Source organism: Melopsittacus undulatus, chromosome Z (assembly GCF_012275295.1).
Source record: "Melopsittacus undulatus isolate bMelUnd1 chromosome Z, bMelUnd1.mat.Z, whole genome shotgun sequence".
Classification (NCBI taxonomy): Eukaryota; Metazoa; Chordata; class Aves; order Psittaciformes; family Psittaculidae; genus Melopsittacus; species Melopsittacus undulatus.
In genome coordinates this window covers 72,324,903-72,347,613 of record NC_047557.1, presented here as the reverse complement: position 1 = coordinate 72,347,613, position 22,711 = coordinate 72,324,903, and the positions used below count along the sequence as shown (strand labels likewise).

Genomic DNA, 22,711 nt, shown 5'->3' with positions numbered 1-22,711 from the left:
CAATGTCTCTCTTGCAGTGAGGGACCAGAACTGAACATAGGATATCGAGGTGCAGCCTCATTAGTGCCCAGTACAGGGGCATTATGATTACTCCATATTTAAACCGGCAACGGCAGCCTGTCCCTAGACTGAGATGCGCTTCCCCGTTGTGAAGCTCGGGGCCGCCCGCAGACCTGCGGTTCGCCAGCTCCTCAGTAGGGCCCGGCCCTCAGCGGCGGGGGGGCGGGGCGGGGCCTGCGCGCCAGCTCGCATTTGATGTGCTAGGACTCAGCACCGCGGCTGCGGACTTGTCACGGGGCTTTGTGGCCGTAGAGCGGAGAGTGACAGGACAGGACCGGGAAACGCTGGGTCGCACGGCGTGTGCGGGCGGCCAGAGGGTAACTGCCCGGGGCGGGGGAGCTGCGCTGCAGAGCCGCTGGTGCCGCGTCACCGAGCGGAAAGGGGGGGTGGGGGGCAGGAAGGGGGGGGGGAGTAAGAAGGGGCGCATGCGCCGGGAGCGTCGGCGGGGTGGGCCTTAACGGAGGAGCGGCGCCGCCTGAGGGGGTGAGGGGAGTATTTCGTGAGCACACAGCTGAGGGGCTGGGATTGGGGGGTGGGGGGTGGGAGAGGTGGGAGCATGCTAACCCCGTATAGTTCCACAAGGCTAGGTGAAAGGTCCTGCCCCTGGGTCGGAGCAGTCCCAAGGACTGTTTCCTTGGGACAAGCTGGGGGAGGGAATGGATGGAGCAGCCCTGAGGAGATGGACTTGGGGGTGTTAGGTGAGGAAAATCTCCCCATGACCTTCAGTGTGCGCTTCAGCCCAGAAATCCCGCTTGCGTGTGCTTGGCTGCACCCCCAGAGCATAAACAGCAGGTCGAAGGAGGGGATTCTCCCCCTCTGCTGCACTCTGGGGAGAACCCTCCTGCAGTCCTGCATCCAGATCTGGGGGAGCAACACAAGAGGAACGTGAAGCTGTTGGAGCAAGACCTGAGGAGGCCACAGAAATGCTGCGAAGGCTGGAGCAGCTCTGCTCTGGAGACAGGCTGAGAGAGCTGGGCTGGTTCAGCCTGGAGAAGAAAAGGGTCTGTAAGGGGAGACCTTAGAGCAGCTCCAGTGCCTAAAGGGGCTACAGGAAACCTGGAGAGGGGCTTTGGACAACGGCCTGTAGGGACAGGACAAGGGGGAATGGCTTTAACCTGACAGAGGGGAAATTGAGATTAGCTCTTAGGCAGAAATTCTTCCCTGTGAGGGTGGTGAGGCCCTGGCACAGGTTGCCCAGAGAAGCGGTGGCTGCCCCATCCCTGGCAGTGTTCAAAACCAGGTTGGATGGGTCTTAGAGCAACCTGGTCTTGTGGAAGTTGTCACTGCTCATGGCAGGGGGTTGGAACTGGATGAGCTTTAAGGTTCCTTCCAGCCCAAACCAGTCCATGAGCCTGTGATTTAACAGGCTTATAACGACCATGCAAATGGGTAGAGACACACAGGTATGTTGTGTGGCAAGAGTGTTTTCCATGCAGAAATGTTTCTAGTATGTATTGTGGGTGTGGAGCAGAAATGGTCTGTTGCCGTTGTGTGAGAAAGGAGGTTCACAAGGGCAGACCCTACACTTGGGTAGTAAAGGCTTTATATAGAGGGGTTGATGTCCCATACCACATGAGGAATAGTGTGTGTTGAAAAGATTGATCCTATTCCTTGGGGGAAACGGTGGGAAGACTTTCTTGCCTCACCTTGGGATCATATGTGCACTGGGTAGCATGGGCACAGAGTGATGGTGGGAGTCCTTTTGCCTCTCACGGAGATGTGTTGAAAGACTTGGTTTTGTTTATGGTCACTTGCCTGAACAGGCCCTGATGTTTATGCGGGAAGGTGATACAGAAGTAATGGCTCCAAGGGTGACATGAATATGTACACTAGTACTTGTTCCCCCTAGGACATATGTGGAAAGAGTTTTAGGCAGAATCATCTACATGTAAACCACACAGCAAAGCATAGGACAAGCTGAAATGACACCACAGAGACACGGACATGTGCAGAGTGTCCAGACCATAAAAGAGCAGCTCTTTGGTTTTGAAAATCAGCACTTTGGAAATGTCAGCATGGAATATATAGGTGATATCCTTTGTTGGTGAAACACTAATGTATTCCATGCATTTGAGACTGCCGATAAAAATATTTGTTTTTTATATTTGGTTGCTGTAAAATCTGATGCAGAATTCCCCAGCCTTAAAAAGTCCTTAAACTCTACTAGTCTAAAAGCCTTACGATGGAATATGGAAGAGCAGTAGACCAAATCAAGTAGAGATTAATTATCTCAAGTAGTTCTTTGCAGGGAACTGTCTTACTTCTTCTCCTTTCTGCTGAAGACTACCAGTCCCAGCAAGGTGAAGAGGTGGACGTGAGAACAGGACGATCCCAGACGAGAGAAGGCAGTGTAAATCAAATTCAGTGTGTCGTCAAACATACAGAAACTAGAGGGCATCTGTCAATTGTGCACAGGATAAAGAAGTGGCAAAATGAATTTACCCAGAGTCTGCTCACTCCAAGTTACTTGCCTGAGCTACAACCATCACTTCTTGTCTGACAAAGCAGTTATCTTTTAATTCATGCAAAGCAGGTTTTTAAGAAGCACAAATTTTCTGTCCTTCTTGCTCTTCAAGCAGTGTCTACAATTCTAGAACCCTCATTCCAAATCCAGAAAAAATACTATCTCCTAAAATCATAGGTTAAAGTAATTAAAAAATATCATGGTTCACCACAACTAGAGATGTACCAGAACTGAACTGCTGGATCACACATCTTCATGGCTGCACAGATCACATTTAATTACATCTGCTAGTGGCAATTTTGGAGATAGATGTGGAGATGCCTCACAGGCATATGAACTACCAAAATCAGAAGCAAACCTTTGATAAGTTGGGGTAGAGTCCTGACCACGCTGGCATTACTTTCTACCAAAACATTTTTTCATTATGTGTGATAAAACCTAATGTGTTTTAAAAATAGGGAAATCTTTGAAAAGTTGATGGATTTTACAAGTTTTGTTAAGAGTGGGATGTCACAATAGCCTTTCTTAAAAATAATTATGGAAAAAAATACAAATGTAACGCACAAAGAGCATGAAATTGGATGTCAGTATTGCCACACCTGCACAGCAGCTGCTCAGAAAGCGCTCCCTTAGCAGTCTAAACCAGCACAGAGAGATACTGCTCTGAGTCACAAATGAGCAATCCTCGTTCACTGAGCTGGAGTAAAAATCTGATGTAGCATTAGATTTCATACTGAAAGCATTGTACTTACTTAAAATAGTTATTTTCAGAAGGAGAACAACAAAAACCTTACAAATAGCTGGTCTGACAACCTCTGCTACCATCTCAGTAGTTTCTGTTTTTCAGGGAAAGAAAATTATTGTTATTTTGGGCAGTTAATTACTGTATCCTTTTTAAATAGGCTCTTCTTTTTCTCTCTGTGTTTTTTGAAAACCAAAAGAAACCAACCCATACAATAAGAACAAGGCAAAATTGTAAATGGAGGATAGGTAAGCATTTAAAATCATCATGTTATTTAATGAGATACTAAGCAAACTGTAAAATTGGATAAAATATCTTGTTACAGTAGCTGTTCATGTTGCCTGTGAAAATGCTGAGTTTATGTTGAGGACACCAGAACTGCACACAATATTCCAAGTGAGGTCTCACAAGAGCAGAGTAGAGGGGCAGGATCACCTCCTTTGACCTGCTGGTCATGCATCTTTTGATGCAGCCCAGAATACGGTTGGCTTTCTGGGCTGCAAGCGCACACTGAAGCCGCCTCGTTAATTTTCTCATTGACCAACACCCCCAAGTCCTTCTCCGCAGGGCTGCTCTGAATCTTCTCTGCCCAGACTGTGCCTGGGATTGCTCCCACCCAGGTGTAGAACCTTGCACTTGGCATGGTTAAACTTCATGAGATTGGCATCAGCCCACCTCACAACCATGTCAGGGTCCCTCTGGATGGCATTCCTTCCCTCCAGTGTCTCAACCGAACCACACAGCTTGGTGTCATTGGCAAACTTGCTGTGGGTGCACTCAATCCCACTGTCTATGTCACTGACAAGGATGTTCAACAAGACCGGTCCCAACACTGATCCCTGAGGAACACCACTCGTTACTGGCCTCCAGACGGGCATAGAGCCGTTGACCACAACTCTTTGTGTGTGGCCATCCAGCCAGTTCTTTATCCACCGAGTGGTCCACCTATCAAATTGATGTCTCTCCAATTTAGAGACAAGGATGTTGTGTGGGACAGTGTCAAATGCTTTGCACAAGTCAAGGCAGATTACATCATTTCCTTAGCCCTGTCATAGAAAGTCACCAAATTGGTCAGGCAGGATTTCCCCTTAGTGAAGCCAGGCTGGCTGTCACCAAGCACCTTGTTTTTCATGTGTCCTAGCATGCCTTCCAGGAGAATCTGCTCCAAGATTTTGCCAGGCACAGAGGTGAGACTGACTGGTCTTTTCTGTTTGTTTGGTTTTTTTGTCCCTATCTTTTCAGGAAGTGTACTTCAAGAACCTTTCAAAGCAGAAACAAAAAGAAATCATGGAGAAGAATGCAAACAACCACAAACTTCGCATTTGTGTTGCAACTTGCAACCGTGCAGATTATTCCAAGTTGGCTCCCATTATGTTTGGTATTAAGGCAGAACCACAGTTCTTTGAGCTCGATGTTGTGGTGCTTGGTTCCCACCTGATTGATGATTACGGGTAAGATGCATTTCTTTATCTCTGCCAATCTGTTTCTGGGATGTCAGCGATAACATAATGCACATTAGGTTATGAAGTCCTTGTTGTTACTAATGTATGCAGCAATTTTTTTTTTATTTTTTTTCTGGGTTTTTTTTCAGATTTTATTTCATTTTTCAGCTCCTTCTGAGGCAGCATATTTATGGTGGTTTTTTTTTTTTAGCCAGTCTTGGTATTTTAGAAAATTTTGCGTAAATGCTGTAATTGAGATCTTCAACAGGATCACAGACTATGTGAAGTGAGAAACCCAGCTTACGCAGATATCTGATGATTATCGAAGGAAGATGTGCTACAGTTCTTAATTTTCACAGGGAAAAGATAACCTTCAGTCATTTTAAGTTGCATCTCTTCTTCTTTGCATTAGAGAAAGTACTTACATATTCCATATCCCAGGGGAATATTTTTAGTTCTTACTTCCAGGGTTGTGGAGGAAGGAAAGGGTGGTTGTCTCTCTCTCTGACAAGATTAATAACTGATAGATGTATTAGGTAGTGTTTTGCAGGAGAGTTTAGGGTCTTTTCCATAACACCCTATTAAGTAAGCAGTTGGATCACCTGCCTGGGAGGATGGAATGTCTTGGTCCAAATCCCTTCCTTTGGAAGGACTTCCCACATTCCTGATGAATATCGCTGTATTTGCTGGGGAAAAGGCAGAAGGAACAGCATGCAAATTGTTGATGGTGGTGCTGTAGTTTGATTGTATTTGCTCAGGCTGCATTTACCAGTAAGTGGTATAGATCGGAAAATTCTTACTTTGTGATCAGACTTTAGGATAAGGCTGGCAGCATATCAGCATTGTTGGAATTTTTAGAAATACTGTGCACATCTGCAGTTGAAGACATATTGTGGACTTTCCAATGAGAAATTTTGGCACTTCATAACAATTCATAGCATTCAGGGAATGTTTTAATTCTGTCGTTATGGAATGAAGCTAGTAGTATGTACGGAAAACCTTTTCCTTTCATTTTAAAGCCTCTTTCCTTTGAACTTAAGGCCCCTGTGCAGTGATTGCTTAAGTGTGTGAGTATAGAAGTCTTCATGTATCTGAAATACAGAATCTGAAAAATGGATGCTAGCTGCAGGGTATCTTCCTCGAACATACAGGCCTCAGCTTTGCACAGTATCTATTGGGATTTATATGGTTGTCCAGCAAAATCAATACACTGCTCAAGAGTCAACATGCCTTTATTGAAATCTTACGAAGTGACAAAATTTCTCATTGGAAAGTCGAAAACATGTCTAACTGAAGATGAAAGCATGCCATATCTATTATCTGAAAGGCCCTGCAAACACATGAACAACGAGTTTGTTTTATGAACACATTCATCAAAGCTCCTCCTTAAGGGTGTCTAGAAAAACCTGATGTTTGGAATATAAGGGAACATACTCATATATGTTCATGTTTTAGCATTCTGTTAAAATCTTAAAAAAACAGTTTCCTCAAGTGAAGGAGGTGCGGTAAGTGGGCCCTTGTTCAAACCCAACACAACTATAATACACACTTATTTTGTCAAGCTCTGTTGCTGTAAAACCAAATTGTATTTACTCTAACCCTTTTTTTCTTTCCTTCAGTAATACCTATCGTATGATTGAACAAGATGACTTCGATATCCATACAAGACTGCACACCATTGTGAGAGGGGAGGATGAGGCAGCTATGGTGGAGTCAGTGGGGCTTGCGTTAGTCAAGTTACCAGATGTCCTGAACCGCCTGAAGCCTGACATCATGATTGTTCATGGGGATAGATTTGATGCTTTGGCCCTGGCCACATCTGCAGCCCTGATGAATATTCGCATTCTTCACATTGAAGGTGGAGAAGTCAGTGGGACTATCGATGACTCGATTAGACATGCTATAACCAAACTGGCCCACTACCATGTGTGCTGCACAAGGAGTGCAGAGCAGCATTTGATAGCCATGTGTGAAGACCATGACCGCATCCTTTTAGCAGGCTGTCCCTCGTATGATAAGCTTCTCTCTGCAAAAAACAAGGACTACATGAGTGTTATATGCATGTGGCTGGGTGAGCATACCACTTCTAATGTTTTTCATATGACTTTCAACACCAGACAAACTCAGTAACTAGGTTATGAGCTTGTTGACCAGTGGCTCTAAGAAAAGTATGGGAAAAAAGAGACTTTTTGCTAGGAAATTCAAGTCTGCTTAATTGGAGTTAAATCAAACACCAACGTGATGCTTCTCAAAAAAATAGTGTATTTATTAATAGTACTTAGTATTTCTTTCTTTCTACATTTTTGCTTGTTCTGTGTTCTACTGTCTATACCTGGAAAGCTACAAATTTGTCCTGGTAAACACATCTGGTCCTTCTGCCACATCAAAAAATACAGTTCCTTAAATCAGTTATTTCTCTGAGAGGAACAATTTAAAACTGGAATAGTCTTGAATGAACCATTATTTTGATGTAAAGGATGTATTTAAGTAGAATCAAAGCTGTTAAGGGCTAATTAAAATCAAGGGGAATTTATATTATGAACATTATTTTGAGGAATGAACTGCAACAGGACAACACATACCAAATGCTTTTCATGCTTCACTGACTTTAAATAATTGCTGCGGACAGCAGGGTTTTGTGTTTGTTTTATCTTTGACAAAAATGTCACCTGTGTGGCACATAAACCTGTGTAGTTGCAACCTGGAATGTTCTTAGATCAGTAGGTGAATATTTTTCAGATAAACTTTTTTATCAAATGTACTAAATCAAGTATGACCAACTTTTTTAAAGCAGTGGGGATGGAGTCTTTGATTGAGGATGGACGACAGGAAACTTGAGCAGCTTCAGGGATATCATGTTATTCCAGGTTATCACTGGTGTGAGAATGGGCTGTTGATCCTGTTACAGTCTTGCAGAACTTTAGATGTCAACCTGCAAGTTAAGTTTGTTGGGGTTTAGGTAGTGGTCTCTAAAGTTATGAGACTTGCTTAGAGTGTCAAATACCAAGCTAGATCCTCCTGTTAGCCTGTTGAGTTTTACTGTAGGATTGAAGTTTGTGGTAGATTTCCCATTCAGAGCCTTGACTGATCAGGTTTTCACGGCAGTAGTTTCAAAAGTATGTCCTCAGTTCCTCTTACTATTCTGTGCCAATTAAAAAAACTTTTCTTGGACTCCATTTGGACAGGTGAAGATGTCAAAACCAGAGATTATATAGTTGCTCTGCAACATCCTGTAACCACAGATATTAAACATTCCTTAAAGATGTTTGAGCTGACACTAGATGCACTCATCTCCTTCAACAAGAGAACACTTATTCTATTTCCTAATGTGGATGCAGGTGAGTAAAATACCATCATGACAGAGGGACACATAACAGATTGTCTTTAAAGCATGCGTTGGTTCTTATGGAGTGCTTTTATCCCCAAATTTCCAGCCAGATGGAAATAGCTGATGGTCTTAGCATCACATATGCATCCGGTGCAGTTGTATCTTCACATCACTGAAGCATGTTGCACCTTTTCAGTGTGGGTAGAAAGATGAACGGAAACCATGTAGGAGCAATATTAGTGCCTCTTAACTAAAAACCACAGATTTTTGCAGTGTAGTTTGGGATCTAACCTAGGCTTACATCCCCAACTCTGCAACTTACACTGTGAGGATAAAAAGAGAACAAAAACAAATGAGAGCTGGTAACTCCATGAACTGCTGTGAGCTCCTTTGCATGTTTGGACTTTATTCAGTTAAAGATAGAACTTGAATTGTTCATTCTACCTCTTGCTTTTCTGTAGGAAGCAAAGAGATGGTTCGGGTGATGAGGAAGAAGGGCATTGAACATCATCCCAATTTTCGGGCAGTAAAGCATGTCCCATTTGACCAGTTCATTCAGCTGGTTGCTCATGCTGGTTGTATGATTGGTAACAGCAGTTGTGGTGTCAGAGAAGTGGGAGCATTTGGTACACCTGTCATCAACCTGGGGACACGGCAGACAGGGAGAGAAACAGGTACTTGTGTGCTTGATGACTTTAATTACCTCATGGTTCTGAGGGTTTTCTTTCACAGGTTAAAGTCAAGTGAATGCTTGACACAGGCCATCTTGCAGTATCAGTGCAGTATAATTTTTGACCCATTTTAAAACTTCCCTGGCTGTTCCTGTATGCTAGTGCTGCTTGTGTGTTTTACCTAAGATAATGAGGCTTTTGTCTACAGACAAGTTAAAATACATACCCATCTGCGTTGGATTCCATTTAGCAGAATAGGCAACTAATTGTTTTGCCTTATAGCTAGTTTGATGTGTGACATGTATTAAGATTGTGGATTTTTCACCACTTCAGGAAGTAACTGTGTATTGTGATATTTCACAGATATGACACAAATAGCCAGTTGCCCTGTTTTTATTTTTGTGTTTTTAATTTAAAAATAGAATTCTGTTGAAGGCTAATATTCTACTCTACTGTGTTGTAATGCACGACAGCATGTCATAGGTGTCACCATTGCTTCACTGGGACCTAGAGGAGGCATGTAATGAAGAGCCATGATCTAGCAGCAGTCTTTCCTGCTTGGCAGAAATAAAAGTAGTTCTTAAATTCTAAAGCAGTTCTTATCCCATACTGTAGTTCGAGGATCTGATCTGTCGTATTATGTCTACTTTTGTCATCTAGGTGAAAACGTTCTTCACGTTCGTGACGCTGACACACAGGATAAGATTCTGCATGCTCTGCAGCTGCAGTTTGGTAAACAGTACCCATGGTAAGTACATTCATCTTGCTTCATTGGAGGGCATGTTAAAGCAGGAGGGTAGAAGGCTTTTAGTCCTGACGTGGTTCACTGTATTTGGTTGGAGTGCTTTTAATGCATTAATCTGAGGTTACAGTTTTTCATTTCACATACCTCATTCAGAATTACAGTGCAACGTCTGGTATGCAGATTAGTATTTGTAGAGCAAAATGTAACTAGTAATGCTGTGATAAAACTAGTAATTTAACATCCAACAGAAAGTCAAGAGAACAAGATTCATGTGTTAGCTTAGACTAGGGTGTTTAAGAGGCCTCATTCCGTCAGAGCAGCATGGGGAGAGCACCCTGTCTGCCTACCTCTGACGTGTGCCTGAGGGGGACATGGCTTTATAGCTGGGTTGACCTCAGGCATGATACACAGAGAGTCCTGAATGCATGCTTCCAGGGAAGCTGCAGGATTGTAGCAAGATGCTTTCCACTATTCTTCAGCCATACAATATTAACCCTCAGTTCTTTAACAAAGAAGTTCTTGAAAACTTCAGGACATAATATTGGTCTAGTTAAGGACAAGATTCAGAAAGTTTATTTCTTAAGAATCTCAGTAGAGTGATAAAACTGAATTCTGTAATACCAAATGTTTGACACCATTTATGATGGTATGTTAAAACCAGACTTACTGTTGAAAACTGACATGACTGTACAGTGTATTATTATGTAGTTGTCACCTGTGTCATAAGTACTTCTAATCTGGACTTGTAGCACAAATAGAAACTTCCTGTAATTTTAGAGCTTTACTATATATGTCCTTTCATTAAACTCTTAATATTATTCTTTTTTGCTTGATTAATTTTCCAATTTTCTACATTCCATGTGTTGTATTCCAAAATGGAGCTAATGCCAAACTTGCACTATCTGTTATATGATATTCAAACTGACACTGTCTGCCATATTCCGTGACAGACTCAAGCAGTTTGAACTGCACCACTGTTATAATAGCTGTATCATACTTCTGCAATGATAAAGTGTTGCAGCCATCTGTCATATCAAGAACTTTATAGATTGCAGTGTCATTCCAAATTCAATTGCCTTTTTTTTTATATTATAGCTCAAAAATATATGGAGATGGTAATGCTGTTCCAAGGATTTTGAAGTTCCTTAAATCTATCAATCTCAAAGAGCCACTGCAAAAGAAATTCTGTTTTCCTCCTGTCAAAGATAATATCTCTCAAGATATTGACCATATTCTAGAAACACAGAGTGCTCTGGCTGTGGATCTAGGTGGAACAAATCTCCGAGTAGCAATTGTCAGTATGAAGGTAAATGTCCTGTTGTGCTTTTAGACATTCTGGAAACTCCACTGGGCTTTGTGGTTCTGTCCTGCAGTGGGTATATGGGTTTATGATGCAAAAGAACTCTAAAACAAAGCAGTCCTATTGGCTCTTGCTTTTGAAGGATATTGTGGATTTTTCCTCTGCTGTACAATTGGTTGCACCTTTCATACAGTCTCGATACAAGTTGCCTGCTGGTTTACTCTTGTAAGACTGCTGTTAAACTAGCAAAGCCCTCCCTCTGTCATACAGACCTCAAATGATAGGACCACTTTCGTATGATAAAAGGTGACTTAGTCACCTTGTACCTTTTTACATGACAGGTGAAAAAGGGAGAGGCTCCAAGAGCAGTCTTTTTACTTCCCCATTGTCTTACACGGCCATGTAATGGGCACACAGAACCAATCTGAGCAACAGCCAGCATTTAGCAAAGCTGAGGGAAAGTGTGTGGGTTCAGGATAACAGAGCTTTGCATCTCTTCTACTAAGAGAAGAACAGCCAGAGATAAAAAATTCTCAGTATATTCCTGCTTAGAAATACAGTCAGTAACAGTACTGAGCCTCAGCTGGAACAGTGGTCACTATAATGCATCACACCCCAGAGGTATAGCTTACTTGGAGAGAGAATCAGGAGGAAAACCAGCAATAATTATTACAAACATGGAAAACAGGGAAAAGTTGAAGAAACTAGAATTGCTTAGAGAAAACTGACAAGGAAAAAAAATGTAGCCTTCAGAATGTAAAAGCCTCTTCGATTAAGAGAAAAATCAGATTCATGTGTGCATGACAAGCAGTAAAGTATAAAAACAGTGGAATAAAAATTATTTAAAAGTTTTTCTTACTATCTAGCTTAGGTGTCGATGCAAGAAAAGGCTGGAACAGATAGTCTGGAAGGATATGATGTTTTCATTCTTGAAATGATAGGAAAACATTTAAAAAGATCTCAAAACCAGCTGAATTTTAGGTTTTTGATCTTGCATTGGAAAAGGGTGGTGAATTTGAGTTGTTTGATATTGTTTGATGCTCTTCTAAAAATCCTGTCAGGGGTTGGCTGGTTGGTTGTTTTTTTTTTTTAAATAAAAGAGTGAGAAGGGTCAGACTTTCATAATAAAATTCACACAACAGATGTAAGCATTTAACAGGAAATGGCAGAGTTGAAGGTGTATTTCTTTTCATGAAGAAAAAAATCAGTTTCACCTTTTAAAAGATGTTGTCTGCTGATAATGTTTGCTGCAGCCTTGTCTTCCAGAATAATTTCCTTTGGTTCCTCTCACCCTCCAAAACAAAAGTGAGGAGGAAACATAAACATAAGAAGTTTTCAGTCCAAACCATTCTATTATGGTGCTGAGATGGGGGGATCTAATTCTCAAACCACTGACATCTTGGGATTTTCTATGTTGTTTTGTCAACAATGGTTCAGCCATGTTGCACATGAACTTACGTGGTTTTGCTTAGTTGTATTAATACACTGCTATTCACTTACATACACTGTAAAGTACAAGGGATGTAATAGTGAGAATATTATTCCCAAGCAGCACATTTTCTGCAGTTTCCTGGCCTAATCCTGTAATGTTCACATGATGTTAAGATTAGTTACTTACTACCCATGGATTCAGGCATCATAATGAATGCTTTCATAACCACTGTAAGACTCCAGAGGTTGAAAATAGTCCTTTCCTCCTGGACCCTCCCTCCCCCATACAACATACATCATAGGAGATATAACTCCAGAAATACTTCAAGTGACTCAGAAGTGTAATTGCTGGGAAGAAAAGTTATTTCTGAACAAATAGGAAATGTGGCATTGAAATGTCTGGCATTTATGTCTGTCTGACTCTCTCCTGCTGGTAAAGGATTAGTGTCTGTGACACATGCAAAACCTTCATGTAGTCAGATTGGAAACATTTCACACTTCAAGTACTATGGGATTTCTGTCCTTAGCAATTGCTGCTCTCTCCCTCTTTTTTTCCTTTTATTTAATACTTTAATGTTGAGCTTAATTGCATTGCTGTATCATGGTTTACTCCTAATAACAGTTTCAGTGGCTCCTGTAATGTGTTTGCTTACACAATCTATGTGTTACTTCCAATATTTATTTTACTCAGATGGGGGGTTGATCACAGTAGCAGAATGTAATGTCTGATCTTGCAAACTTGTCCCTCAGAGTTGTCAGGAATCTTGCACAGAATGGCCTGTAAGACCAAGATCTAAGGCATGCAGCTGTATTATTTTTCAGAGAGACAAATTATGACTGTTTATTTTCAAGTTAACCTCTAGTTTAAAGTGAAAAGAAGTTTCATCGTGAAGTACGTTTCTGTGGGGTACCTTTTGCTGTGTTTAATTTCTAGGGTGAAATAGTTAAGAAGTATACTCAGCTTAACCCTAAAACTTATGAAGACAGACTAGAATTGATTCTAAAGATGTGTGTGGAGGCTGCGTCAGAGGCAGTAAATGTGAACTGCAGAATTTTGGGAGTAGGTAAGTTAACAAACACTAACTTTGTCTTTTCATCCAAGTTTTTCTACACAAAATGAAATTGCTACTTATTAATTTAAAACACCTTTCTGAAACAGATTTTATCTGTTTTAAGCTCTTAAATTATATTCTTCACACACAAACTTTTTTAAATGTCTGTGAAAATGAGAGGCTGACTGCAAAGACTGAAGTTGTTCCAGTCTGTAACAGCAAGGAAAGCAATCTAAGTTATATCTAAACTATATCTAAAATGTGTGATGTATAGAGTTCATGTAGATTTTCCCTGCAGTCTCAGAATTATGAATCAGATATTTAGCATATATTGAAAAGCTCTCGAAACAAATGCAGCTTAATCCTCTGCTGCCTGTGAGCCTCTCCTCATGGCCAGGATCAGGTGCAAGAGAAGTCTCAGTTACACAAGGGCAGATGAAAAAGGCTAAAACGTTAAATTAAATCTGCAGCTAACAAAGACAAAAGCAGATTTTCTTTTGATTTCAAGTTTACTTACACTGTAATATAGTCCCAAGTTAAACTTTGTTTTTATACCAGACAGGAATGAGTTTAATGATGATGGGGCCTTTGGTCTTAAATACTACAGTATATTAATGTGACCATGATTTTTAAAAAGGACATAAAATCCTCATTTTAGCTGAGAAACGCTCCAAAAGAGAAGTAGTTTGCTCCAGACAAAAGCTTGCTTGAATTACACAGTATGAAGAAAAGTTAATTAGAACTTGTATTAAAAGTAGTTTTTCAAAACCATGCTAAGTACACAAAGCTGTAAGGAGAAATACATCAGCCCTTCAAACCAAATCCTTCAGATTACCCAGTGGGTAATACACATGACTTAACCACCCTGATTATTTTGTTGTGTCCTAATGCTATATCTAAAACCTCACAGTCCCTGTGGAAAGGATTGTGATGTGTGCAGTGCTCTACTATTGGAGATACTAAAGAAAATTTTACAGTCAGCTACACTTACTAGGGTAATGAAACAGTAAACTGGTTTACAGAGGTTTATATGTTGGGGAAAAAAACTTGTCTTTTGTTTGTCATTTTATGGAAATTACAGTCCTGTTTATTCTTCAGTGCCCTTCCTTCTGCAACTCATTGCTTACAGTTCAATTACTGACTTATGAGGGGAAAAGTTGTATCACAGACTTAAGAAATTTCTCACCTGGATATTCCTATTAGCTGTTCTTTGCCACATGCAGACTCATAGTTTGAATCGGAATATTAGCTGAAATTGAAAGTTCTCTTTAAAGAATGGCATGTAATTCCTATGGGAATAATTAATATATTAGATTCTAGTCATTTCCTTAAGATTAATAATCATAGAAAGGATTGTTCGCATAACTTTGAGAAATTTTTGCAAGACTGAGCAGACAGGCTGGGGTTAATCATGGACTTTATCAGTAACACTAATCAGTAACCAGCTGTCATAGGTAAGGGTAGAAGTAATAGCCTTTGGAAATGAATAAGCAGGAAGAGCTACTAACAGAAAGCAGTGAAAAAAAGTGTTTTCCTCCATTTAGGTCTATAAACTGCTGTCCGCACTCAAAATATTGTGTACATGAGCGCAACTTTTATTGAAGAACTCCACTAATACAAAACAGGTTTGCAGGGTGGTTAAAAAGCAGGACTCTGGAAAAAACATAATTTTCAACATCTTTTTGTCACAATCATAAAATAATTTTAGATTGCAACAGCTCTGCAGTTTGTTTTAATTTTGTTACATTTGTTGGGTTGGGTTTTTTTTTCACTCAAATAATTTGTATTAAAAACAGCTTTCTGAAAATGGGGGGAAATTAAAGACTACCAGGCAAAAGAAACTAGCAGCTATTACTGATTTTTTGGGGTTTTTTTGATGTTGTTTTTCTTTTTACTTTTATAAAACAAAGGAGACCCAGATGTATACACAAATGATACAAGTACTTAGGAGAGCTATATCTTTATATATATCTAATATAGCTATATCTGCAATATTAGGCAGTATTTAAGTTACCTTTCTGGAGGTGATGGCAGAAAAAAGAGGATGAAGAGATAACTTCTGCTAGTTCTGATAGCTGTTTACATCAGTTACAGAATCATGGCATTTAGACATGTTCTAAGCTATTGCTGAGTTAGCAACTAAGTATTAAACGTTTTGTTGTAATAGACATTTGGTTCTTAAAATCCTAGGGAGACCTTCACAGATTGATATTGGGAATGTCATTTTTTTTAGGTACTTGCTGAGAGGTTCTCAGATGGTTTGTTCTTTACAAAGTGAGATTTTTGGGAGGGTAAGACACCCCCTCCCCGCGCCCCCCCCCCCCCCCAAGCTTTAATATTCAACTGTTTTCCCTGTTGCTTTTGTGGCTGCTATTACAGTATTAACCCTGGAACTCTCTTTTTTTCTAAGCATCTTTAGATAAGGGACACAATTATATACTCTCTGTACAAGAATAATACATAAAATGTTCAAACTTTTTTGTCCAGAACTAAATACCTCCATAATAGAGTGGTTTTTTGAAAGGTCCTGACAGAGTCCATTAACTTTGGAAGCATCTACAGCTAGAGAAAGCTGTTTTGACTAATAATGCCTATTACTAACCATTATTCTGTTCAGTACAGTACTGAAAAGCAGTGTATTTTTAAGTAGAAATCATTACTCCAAATCCACCTACTATTTTTAGTCATTCTAAATCTGGAGATTTACAGGAAATTTCAGGACAATTCTACTGTTCCAGCATTTGAACAATTTATTTTGTACAGTTTGGTTTTGTATGTCTTTCATACATGACTATACGAAACAAGTATTATGTGATTTGCTGCAATCTTACTTGAAGTAGGAACATTAACTCTCTGACTAACACTAACCATTACCTATCTAGTTAGTCTTAAGATAATGGGTGCATTGTGATTAGAGCAATGGAGTTCTATGAATTACTTTTATGTGCAGAAATTGCACTGACTTAGAAATTTTTATTTTCACAATCTGCTTCAAAGCCTCAGAAGAACAAATAATTGTCATTGAAAAGAGAAAAACAAATATTTATTTAAGTATAATGGAGACTTAATTTTTGTATCTGGTATTTCTGGGACTTAGGTATTTCTACAGGTGGACGGGTAAACCCCCGAGAAGGAATTGTGCTCCATTCTACAAAACTCATTCAGGAGTGGAGCTCTGTGGATCTCAGAACTCCAATATCTGATGCTCTGCACCTGCCAGTCTGGGTGGACAATGATGGAAACTGTGCTGCTCTAGCAGAAAGGAAATTTGGTCATGGGAAAGGAATAGAAAATTTTGTAACACTCATTACTGGTACAGGTGGGTATGTTATAGTCACTCAGAGGCTCAGCTGATCTTAAAAGCACGAACACCACCATTCTGCTAGGAAAATATTATTAGGTTGTTAATATTAGGTTCTTAAACCAAAAATCCTTTTGCCACTATATCTATTTGTTTCTTTTAGGGTACTTTTTAATAGATTCAGGCAAGTAAAACCTTTTGCATAGTATAAGCTTCTTGATAAAAGAAGTTAATGATGATACAGCTGTGCAGGCTATGCATTTTTTCAGAATCCGGGAAATCTGAGCAACTTTCGCTGGAATAACTTTGGTTTTTCTTTTGGCTTTATAGCTTAGTTCTCTTCCAGCTGCAGGTACACAAGTCATCTCAGGATGTATATTTAGGAGATGAGGAACTGAATATAAGATATGCTTATTATAGCTCAGATGCAAACGTGGGGTAACTTTTTTATTTGTTAAGCATATGAATCCACCCACAGTTTGGGAAGGGGCAGCAGAGGATTTCAGATTTAAGTGTCCTGGCTTTTTAGCACACAGGTTTAGTTGTCTAAATACAGCATTAAAACATCTTCTCTGAAACGCAGAATTGTAAGGCCACTTGAAAGGTTAGTTTGCGCATAGAAAGCATGACTCACAAGTTAAAAGAGCTGTCAGTACCATCCATATGCTTCTTAAGAAAGGAGCTTTATATAACTATTCTGATATCCATGTGAATATGAGGGAGCTGTGAGTGTGGTTATCAGGTGTGTCAAACAGAGAAGAGTTTTTCAATAACTGTAATTTTCAGTTTCCAGTGCAGAAGACCACAGATGCACATATTTTATCTTGTCTGTATTAGAATGAGCAAATGTCAGTCTACTGCAGAATTGAGACCTTTAAAACCTGTTTGATTTTTGTATTTGTTTTTTCCTAATCTTTGCAGGAATTGGAGGTGGAATCATTCATCAACACGAACTGATCCATGGCAGTTCTTTCTGTGCTGCTGAGCTTGGGCATATTGTTGTATCTTTAGATGGACCAGAGTGCCTGTGTGGTAGCCAAGGATGTATAGAAGCATATGCCTCTGGAATAGCATTACAGAGAGAAGCTAAGAAACTGCACGATGGTATCTGTGTACTTTATTTCTGAAAACATGATTGCTAAATTTCAGCATAGAAAGTCATTTGCAAAGATGACATTAAGAAAAAAAGACTTGCCATCTTTTTCTAGGAGGAGTACAGTCAACCAGATAGGGTTCCTCTGTATGGCCACCCAGGAGGCACCACAACCTGCATAGCACAATGGAGTTCTTTTTCAGTAGTGGCAGTACCCAGGAAAGCCACATTTAGAACCACTGTCTCAAAATTAACAGAAGCAAGTAATAGACTTTAGTCTCTCTCTTTTAAGCATGCTGTAATATAATCTAACAGGCATTCTGTGAGGTTTGGTTTCACAGTGATTGTCTTTCAGCAATGGTTTCTCAGTCCTTAGGTTTGAGAACATTTTTATTTTACAAAGTTTTGGGGATGACAACACTAGTGAAATACCATACTGCAACTGTTTGAATTTGATGCCCTGCTTCTGCAAGCAGTTCCCTGACTAACACGGCTGTGACCACTTCACCTAAACTCAGGTTTGGACAGATTGGTGATGATTCAGACTTTAGTATGCAAGTAAAAGAGGTGTAAAGATCTTAGGTGCTTGTTTGTCACCCTCCACTTCTTGACTTAACACATCACTGTGTTTTTCTCTTGGCTTTCTCTTCAAACAGAGGATCTGCTTTTAGTAGAAGGAATGTCAGTGAAGAAAGAGGAGGTTGTTAGCGCGGCACATCTCATTCAAGCAGCTAAACTGGGGAACTCAAAAGCAGACAGCATTCTCAGAACAGGTGAGAACACAGCCCAAAGGGTGGAACCTTCCCATTACTGTGTTTTCAGGAATATGAAAATGGTAATGACCTGTAATGCTACAAACACAACTCTACATATTGAGGACCTTTCTATAAAAAAATTACTAATGGCAGTGAAATGTTAAATATAAAATTTGAATAAATTGTGAGCAGAAGTGTGTATTAAAAGTCTTTGTTCAATTAGAAGATGAAAAGTTTCTGCAAAGATCAACAAACTCATACTGGAAAATCTGAGGACATTTCTTTGTAGGGAAGTGAATGGCTAGTCTGAGCAAGCAAAGGCAATTTACATACGACTTTGCATGGGACAGTTTACTGTTTTACTAGCTTTAAAGACAAGCTTGTTCCTCATACGTAGCTGATAGCATTAAGATTGTAGAGTAATGCTTTCCTATTTTCTCTTAGCTTACAAGCTTGTGGTAACAATTTGCTTTGCCTTTCCCATCCAAATCATTGGATAATGCATTATTCTGCAATAAGATTGCCTTTGTTTTTTTTACTTTTGGAAGAAAAATTAATGACAAACTCATATTGCCTGATACTGTAAGCTCAAAACTAACTGCCACATGAAATAGAACACTTCCCTGACAGTGTCATTTGCTGCTAACAGACCTGTTTCAACTACTGATGCCTGGACTACTTTGAGTATTCTACTCTATTTCTCTTTTATCTTTTCAGCTGGGACAGCATTAGGCCTTGGAGTTGTGAACATTCTGCACACCATGAACCCATCTCTTGTGATCCTTTCTGGAGTTCTAGCTAGCCACTATATTAATGCTGTCAAAGATGTGATAAATCAACAGGCTCTGTCCTCTGTTAAAACTGTGGATGTGGTGGTCTCAAATCTAGCAGATCCTGCTCTTCTTGGAGCTGCTAGTCTGGTACTGGATTATACTACACGTAGAATATACTAGGTACCTGGAAGAATGACAGAAGTGCTCTATTCAGATTCCTAATGGGTGGAGGGAATACTTTGCCACAGATTTTTCTGTGACGAGAGCAGCTACTGATTTCAGAGTAGTGTTCTGAATAGTTGGTGACTACTCAGCATTTCCTGTTTGAGGTATTATGGTTTTGTATTTTGCCTGAAGGTTATCTGAATTCATAGGAACTGATGCCCTTATGTTGATTTTAAGTGTAGCTGAATTATTTATGAGAATATCTTGATGTATGGTGGCAAATGTCAGTATGGTGTGTCTAACTGTAGCTGACACTTGGGGATCCATATCTCATTTTCCACCTGTGTGAAATGAGAAAGCTACAGCGTGACCGGCTTTGCACTTTTCAGGCTTCCACCCACAAAGTAAACACTGTAATCACCAATAGCAGGTAATAGTTTCAGCAGTGGGTGGAAACAAGGAAAGTTCCCTCTACAGTCAGAAAAGCTGCAGCCAGAAATTGTGCTTCATTAAGGAGTTGGTGGAGGCAGTTATTTATTTCTATTACATCATTTTTAGAGGGCATTTTTAGGGACTCCCATCTTGGAGTCTTTGCACATGAAGGAAAAACACCATGGTCTACAGAGCTAACAGCCTTTAGAGCAGTCCAATCACACTGACCAGTGTAGCAGTGAGCATCTTTGTCCTCCGGCTATGGCCAGCAGTAAATTATTTCAGTTTTATTGTTTAGGATTTCCTTAAGGGACTCAGTGTACTACTTTGGCAAATGAGCAGAGAGGGTACTTTTTATTCAGTGGCAGCCTGTTAGCTGGATTTCAGCTTTGTTTCACATCTGATCATAAAGACTCCACTTTTCAAGAAAACTCTTCCAGTGCAGAGTGACACAGGGCCTCTCCTCAGCAGCTCCGGTGACTGGAGGTACGCTGTTCTTATCCTGCATTCACCATCAGCTCACAGGATGGAAAGTCAAATCTGAACCTCCTCACCTTCAGGAAGGGAAGCCTGAGAACAAAGTTTCTGAAATGCCAATGAAGGTTTACCTAGCTAAACCATGGTCCTTCTTGATATATGGCTCTGTCTTTATTCAGTTGCTTTTCAGTGCACTTACAAGATACTGTAGTAATAACTAATTGAAACAAGAAAAAATTGAAAACCAGACCCATCTAGCTAATCAGCCATCCCAGAAAGAAGGTACCTGTGGAGGAACAGTCACAAGACCATCCTCTCTCGTACATTTAATGGCCTGTTTTGACATCTGACTCAGCCACTAATTATATACTCAGAAACTAGTGCTTTAGGAGAATTAGAAGGGGCTATTTCCACACTCAGAATTCTTCTGAAACTATAATGAACCAGTTTTCTGCAACTACTGCCCTCTGCTGCACAATAATCTTGGCCTGAATAGCTGTTAGTGGTAAACGACTCCAGTGGCTAATTCTGGGATATAACCTACACAAGTTGACTTCACTTCATCCTCTCTCACACAAGGAATGCTTACTGAGAATTTGCATCTTTACAGCTGATTTTAGAACCACCAGATCTCCTTGATGTTTCCAGGAATAACACTGCAGCCTCTGTACCGTAGTTTTTCAGAATCAGCAAATACCGGCTCTTAACCATCTGCGAAGTTGTAGTAGGCTTTGTGGCACCAGAGGTTCTTATTTCCTTTCCCTCTTTTCTTGGTTTACTTGGTAATTCCCACTGACTTCAGTACCAGAACGGTACCTCCTCTTGTGGGTCAAGGAGAAAATAGGCCTCTAGCATCACAATCCTGAATAAAAATGGGACCAGGCTTTTACTTTCCAGACCTTGTGAAGTTCTGTATTTTTCCTGTCTCTACTTCAGATATGTTTTTCCTCAGAAGCTGAAGGGCGGGTGCAGGCACAAAGAGATTAAAACACATCTGAAAAGTTTTTCTATAAACACCGTTAATGTTTTATGTTGTTAAGAAATTGGTTCTTTAAATGCATTTGAAAACATTGTGGGTATTTTTTTTGTCAACTGGACAAGAAGCTGCTGCATATATGCACATGGTGCAGAAGTCATTGCAGTTTTCCCTGAGAAGTTTGTGGGTTTACAAAATCAGAAAGAATTAAAAAAATCATATTTAATAGCGTAATAGTGCTTTTACTTGGTTTTCCTTCCTTCCCTGTTCACAAACCTCCCTTACATTTCAGAGGTTTTAGGGACATGAGGTCCCAGTGATATCTGTCCAAACCCAGGGGAAGTGAACATCAGATGCTCACAGAACATCTGCAGCACTGTGTGATCCCTGTTCACTTGTTGCTGGCACTGTCTCCTCTGGAACAGCCCGTAACATGGATGTCATAACTCCAGTGAGGACAAATCTTTACATCCATTTCTAGGAGGGATGAAGGGGACTAAAAACAGAAGACAACAGCCAAAATCTCTTTCCCAAATTCACACAAATACACAGGATCAAATCATGTACTGTGCAGTGGTGCCAAAACCACCCACTGCTTGTGCACTGCCATTTGGTACAAAATTAGATGGAGGTGACTGCTGTTTCAGACTGAGCATGGCAACAAGACAAGTAATACCAACAGTTCTTTCTGCTGCTTTCATAACTGAGGGAAGCTTTTAGGTTCACACAGATTATCAATCAAACACTTAACTAATCACAAAACTGTAGGCTGTTGCACTGACTGAACAAAACTTTGCATGCTGGAAAGCACTTTTCTTTGTTAAGTCTAAAAAGAGGTAACTTTTCCACATCACTTAGGCCTTGCTGGTAGTATTAGACCACCACTGCTGTAAGTCTGTAGGTGTTCTGGGTACTTGGCCTTCCAGCTTTTTCTTCCATGAAGCACAGAATGTGCATTTAAAATTTCTGCATAAAGTGACAAATTAATGAAGTGTGCATAGACTGCATTTAAGGTAAAATTTTGAAGGAACAGTCTGATTTTTTTTCTTTCTTTACCTAAGTCCCTTTAATTTCACAACCCTATGGTAAATATGGATATAGCACATTTTAAAAAGCTAGTAAAATTTTACCTCATCCATAGCTCAGGGCTCAAGCCAGGTAAATTTTCTGCACATGGGGACAGGCTGTGGCCAGTAAAGAGCCATGTGAATCAAGAGGTAAAATGTGTGCTTGTAACTGCAGCCAGAGCCATCACAGCACAGGAATCACCCATCACCATCAGTGAAACTCGCATTACTGATGCAAGGTCCAAAACAGCACTCCTGTTCCAACAGTGATGAGCAGCCTTTCCCGGATGACAACATGCTAAGTATTCAAATGGACCATTCCGTACCAATCATACCACTAGGGCCTGGAATATCAGCAACACGTGAGGATGCTGCAGCCCCAGGCGCGGTACCACCCGGTGCCACAGTGTGCTGCTACTGCACAACCCTCCTATACA

At 40.4% G+C, this 22,711-nt stretch overlaps 1 protein-coding gene across 2 annotated transcripts; it reads left to right on the top strand.

The window, feature by feature from the left end:
* The first annotated feature begins 253 nt into the window (after positions 1–253).
* Positions 254–21,441, top strand: GNE (glucosamine (UDP-N-acetyl)-2-epimerase/N-acetylmannosamine kinase). Of its 2 annotated transcripts, none has more exons than XM_034073019.1 (12): positions 254–377; positions 4,509–4,717; positions 6,328–6,779; positions 7,894–8,046; positions 8,498–8,710; positions 9,368–9,455; positions 10,548–10,758; positions 13,118–13,247; positions 16,333–16,554; positions 17,458–17,640; positions 18,286–18,402; positions 19,102–21,441. In XM_034073019.1, the coding sequence occupies exons 2-12, from the start codon at positions 4,554–4,556 to the stop codon at positions 19,335–19,337; spliced, it is 2,169 nt and encodes a 722-aa protein (XP_033928910.1). In that variant the 5' UTR covers positions 254–377; positions 4,509–4,553; the 3' UTR covers positions 19,338–21,441. The 2 variants fall into 2 exon arrangements, with proteins under 2 accessions (XP_033928910.1, XP_033928911.1); XM_034073020.1 differs by lacking the exon at positions 254–377 and adding an exon at positions 497–543 and having other exon boundaries at positions 19,102–19,540.
* The last annotated feature ends 1,270 nt before the right edge of the window (positions 21,442–22,711 follow it).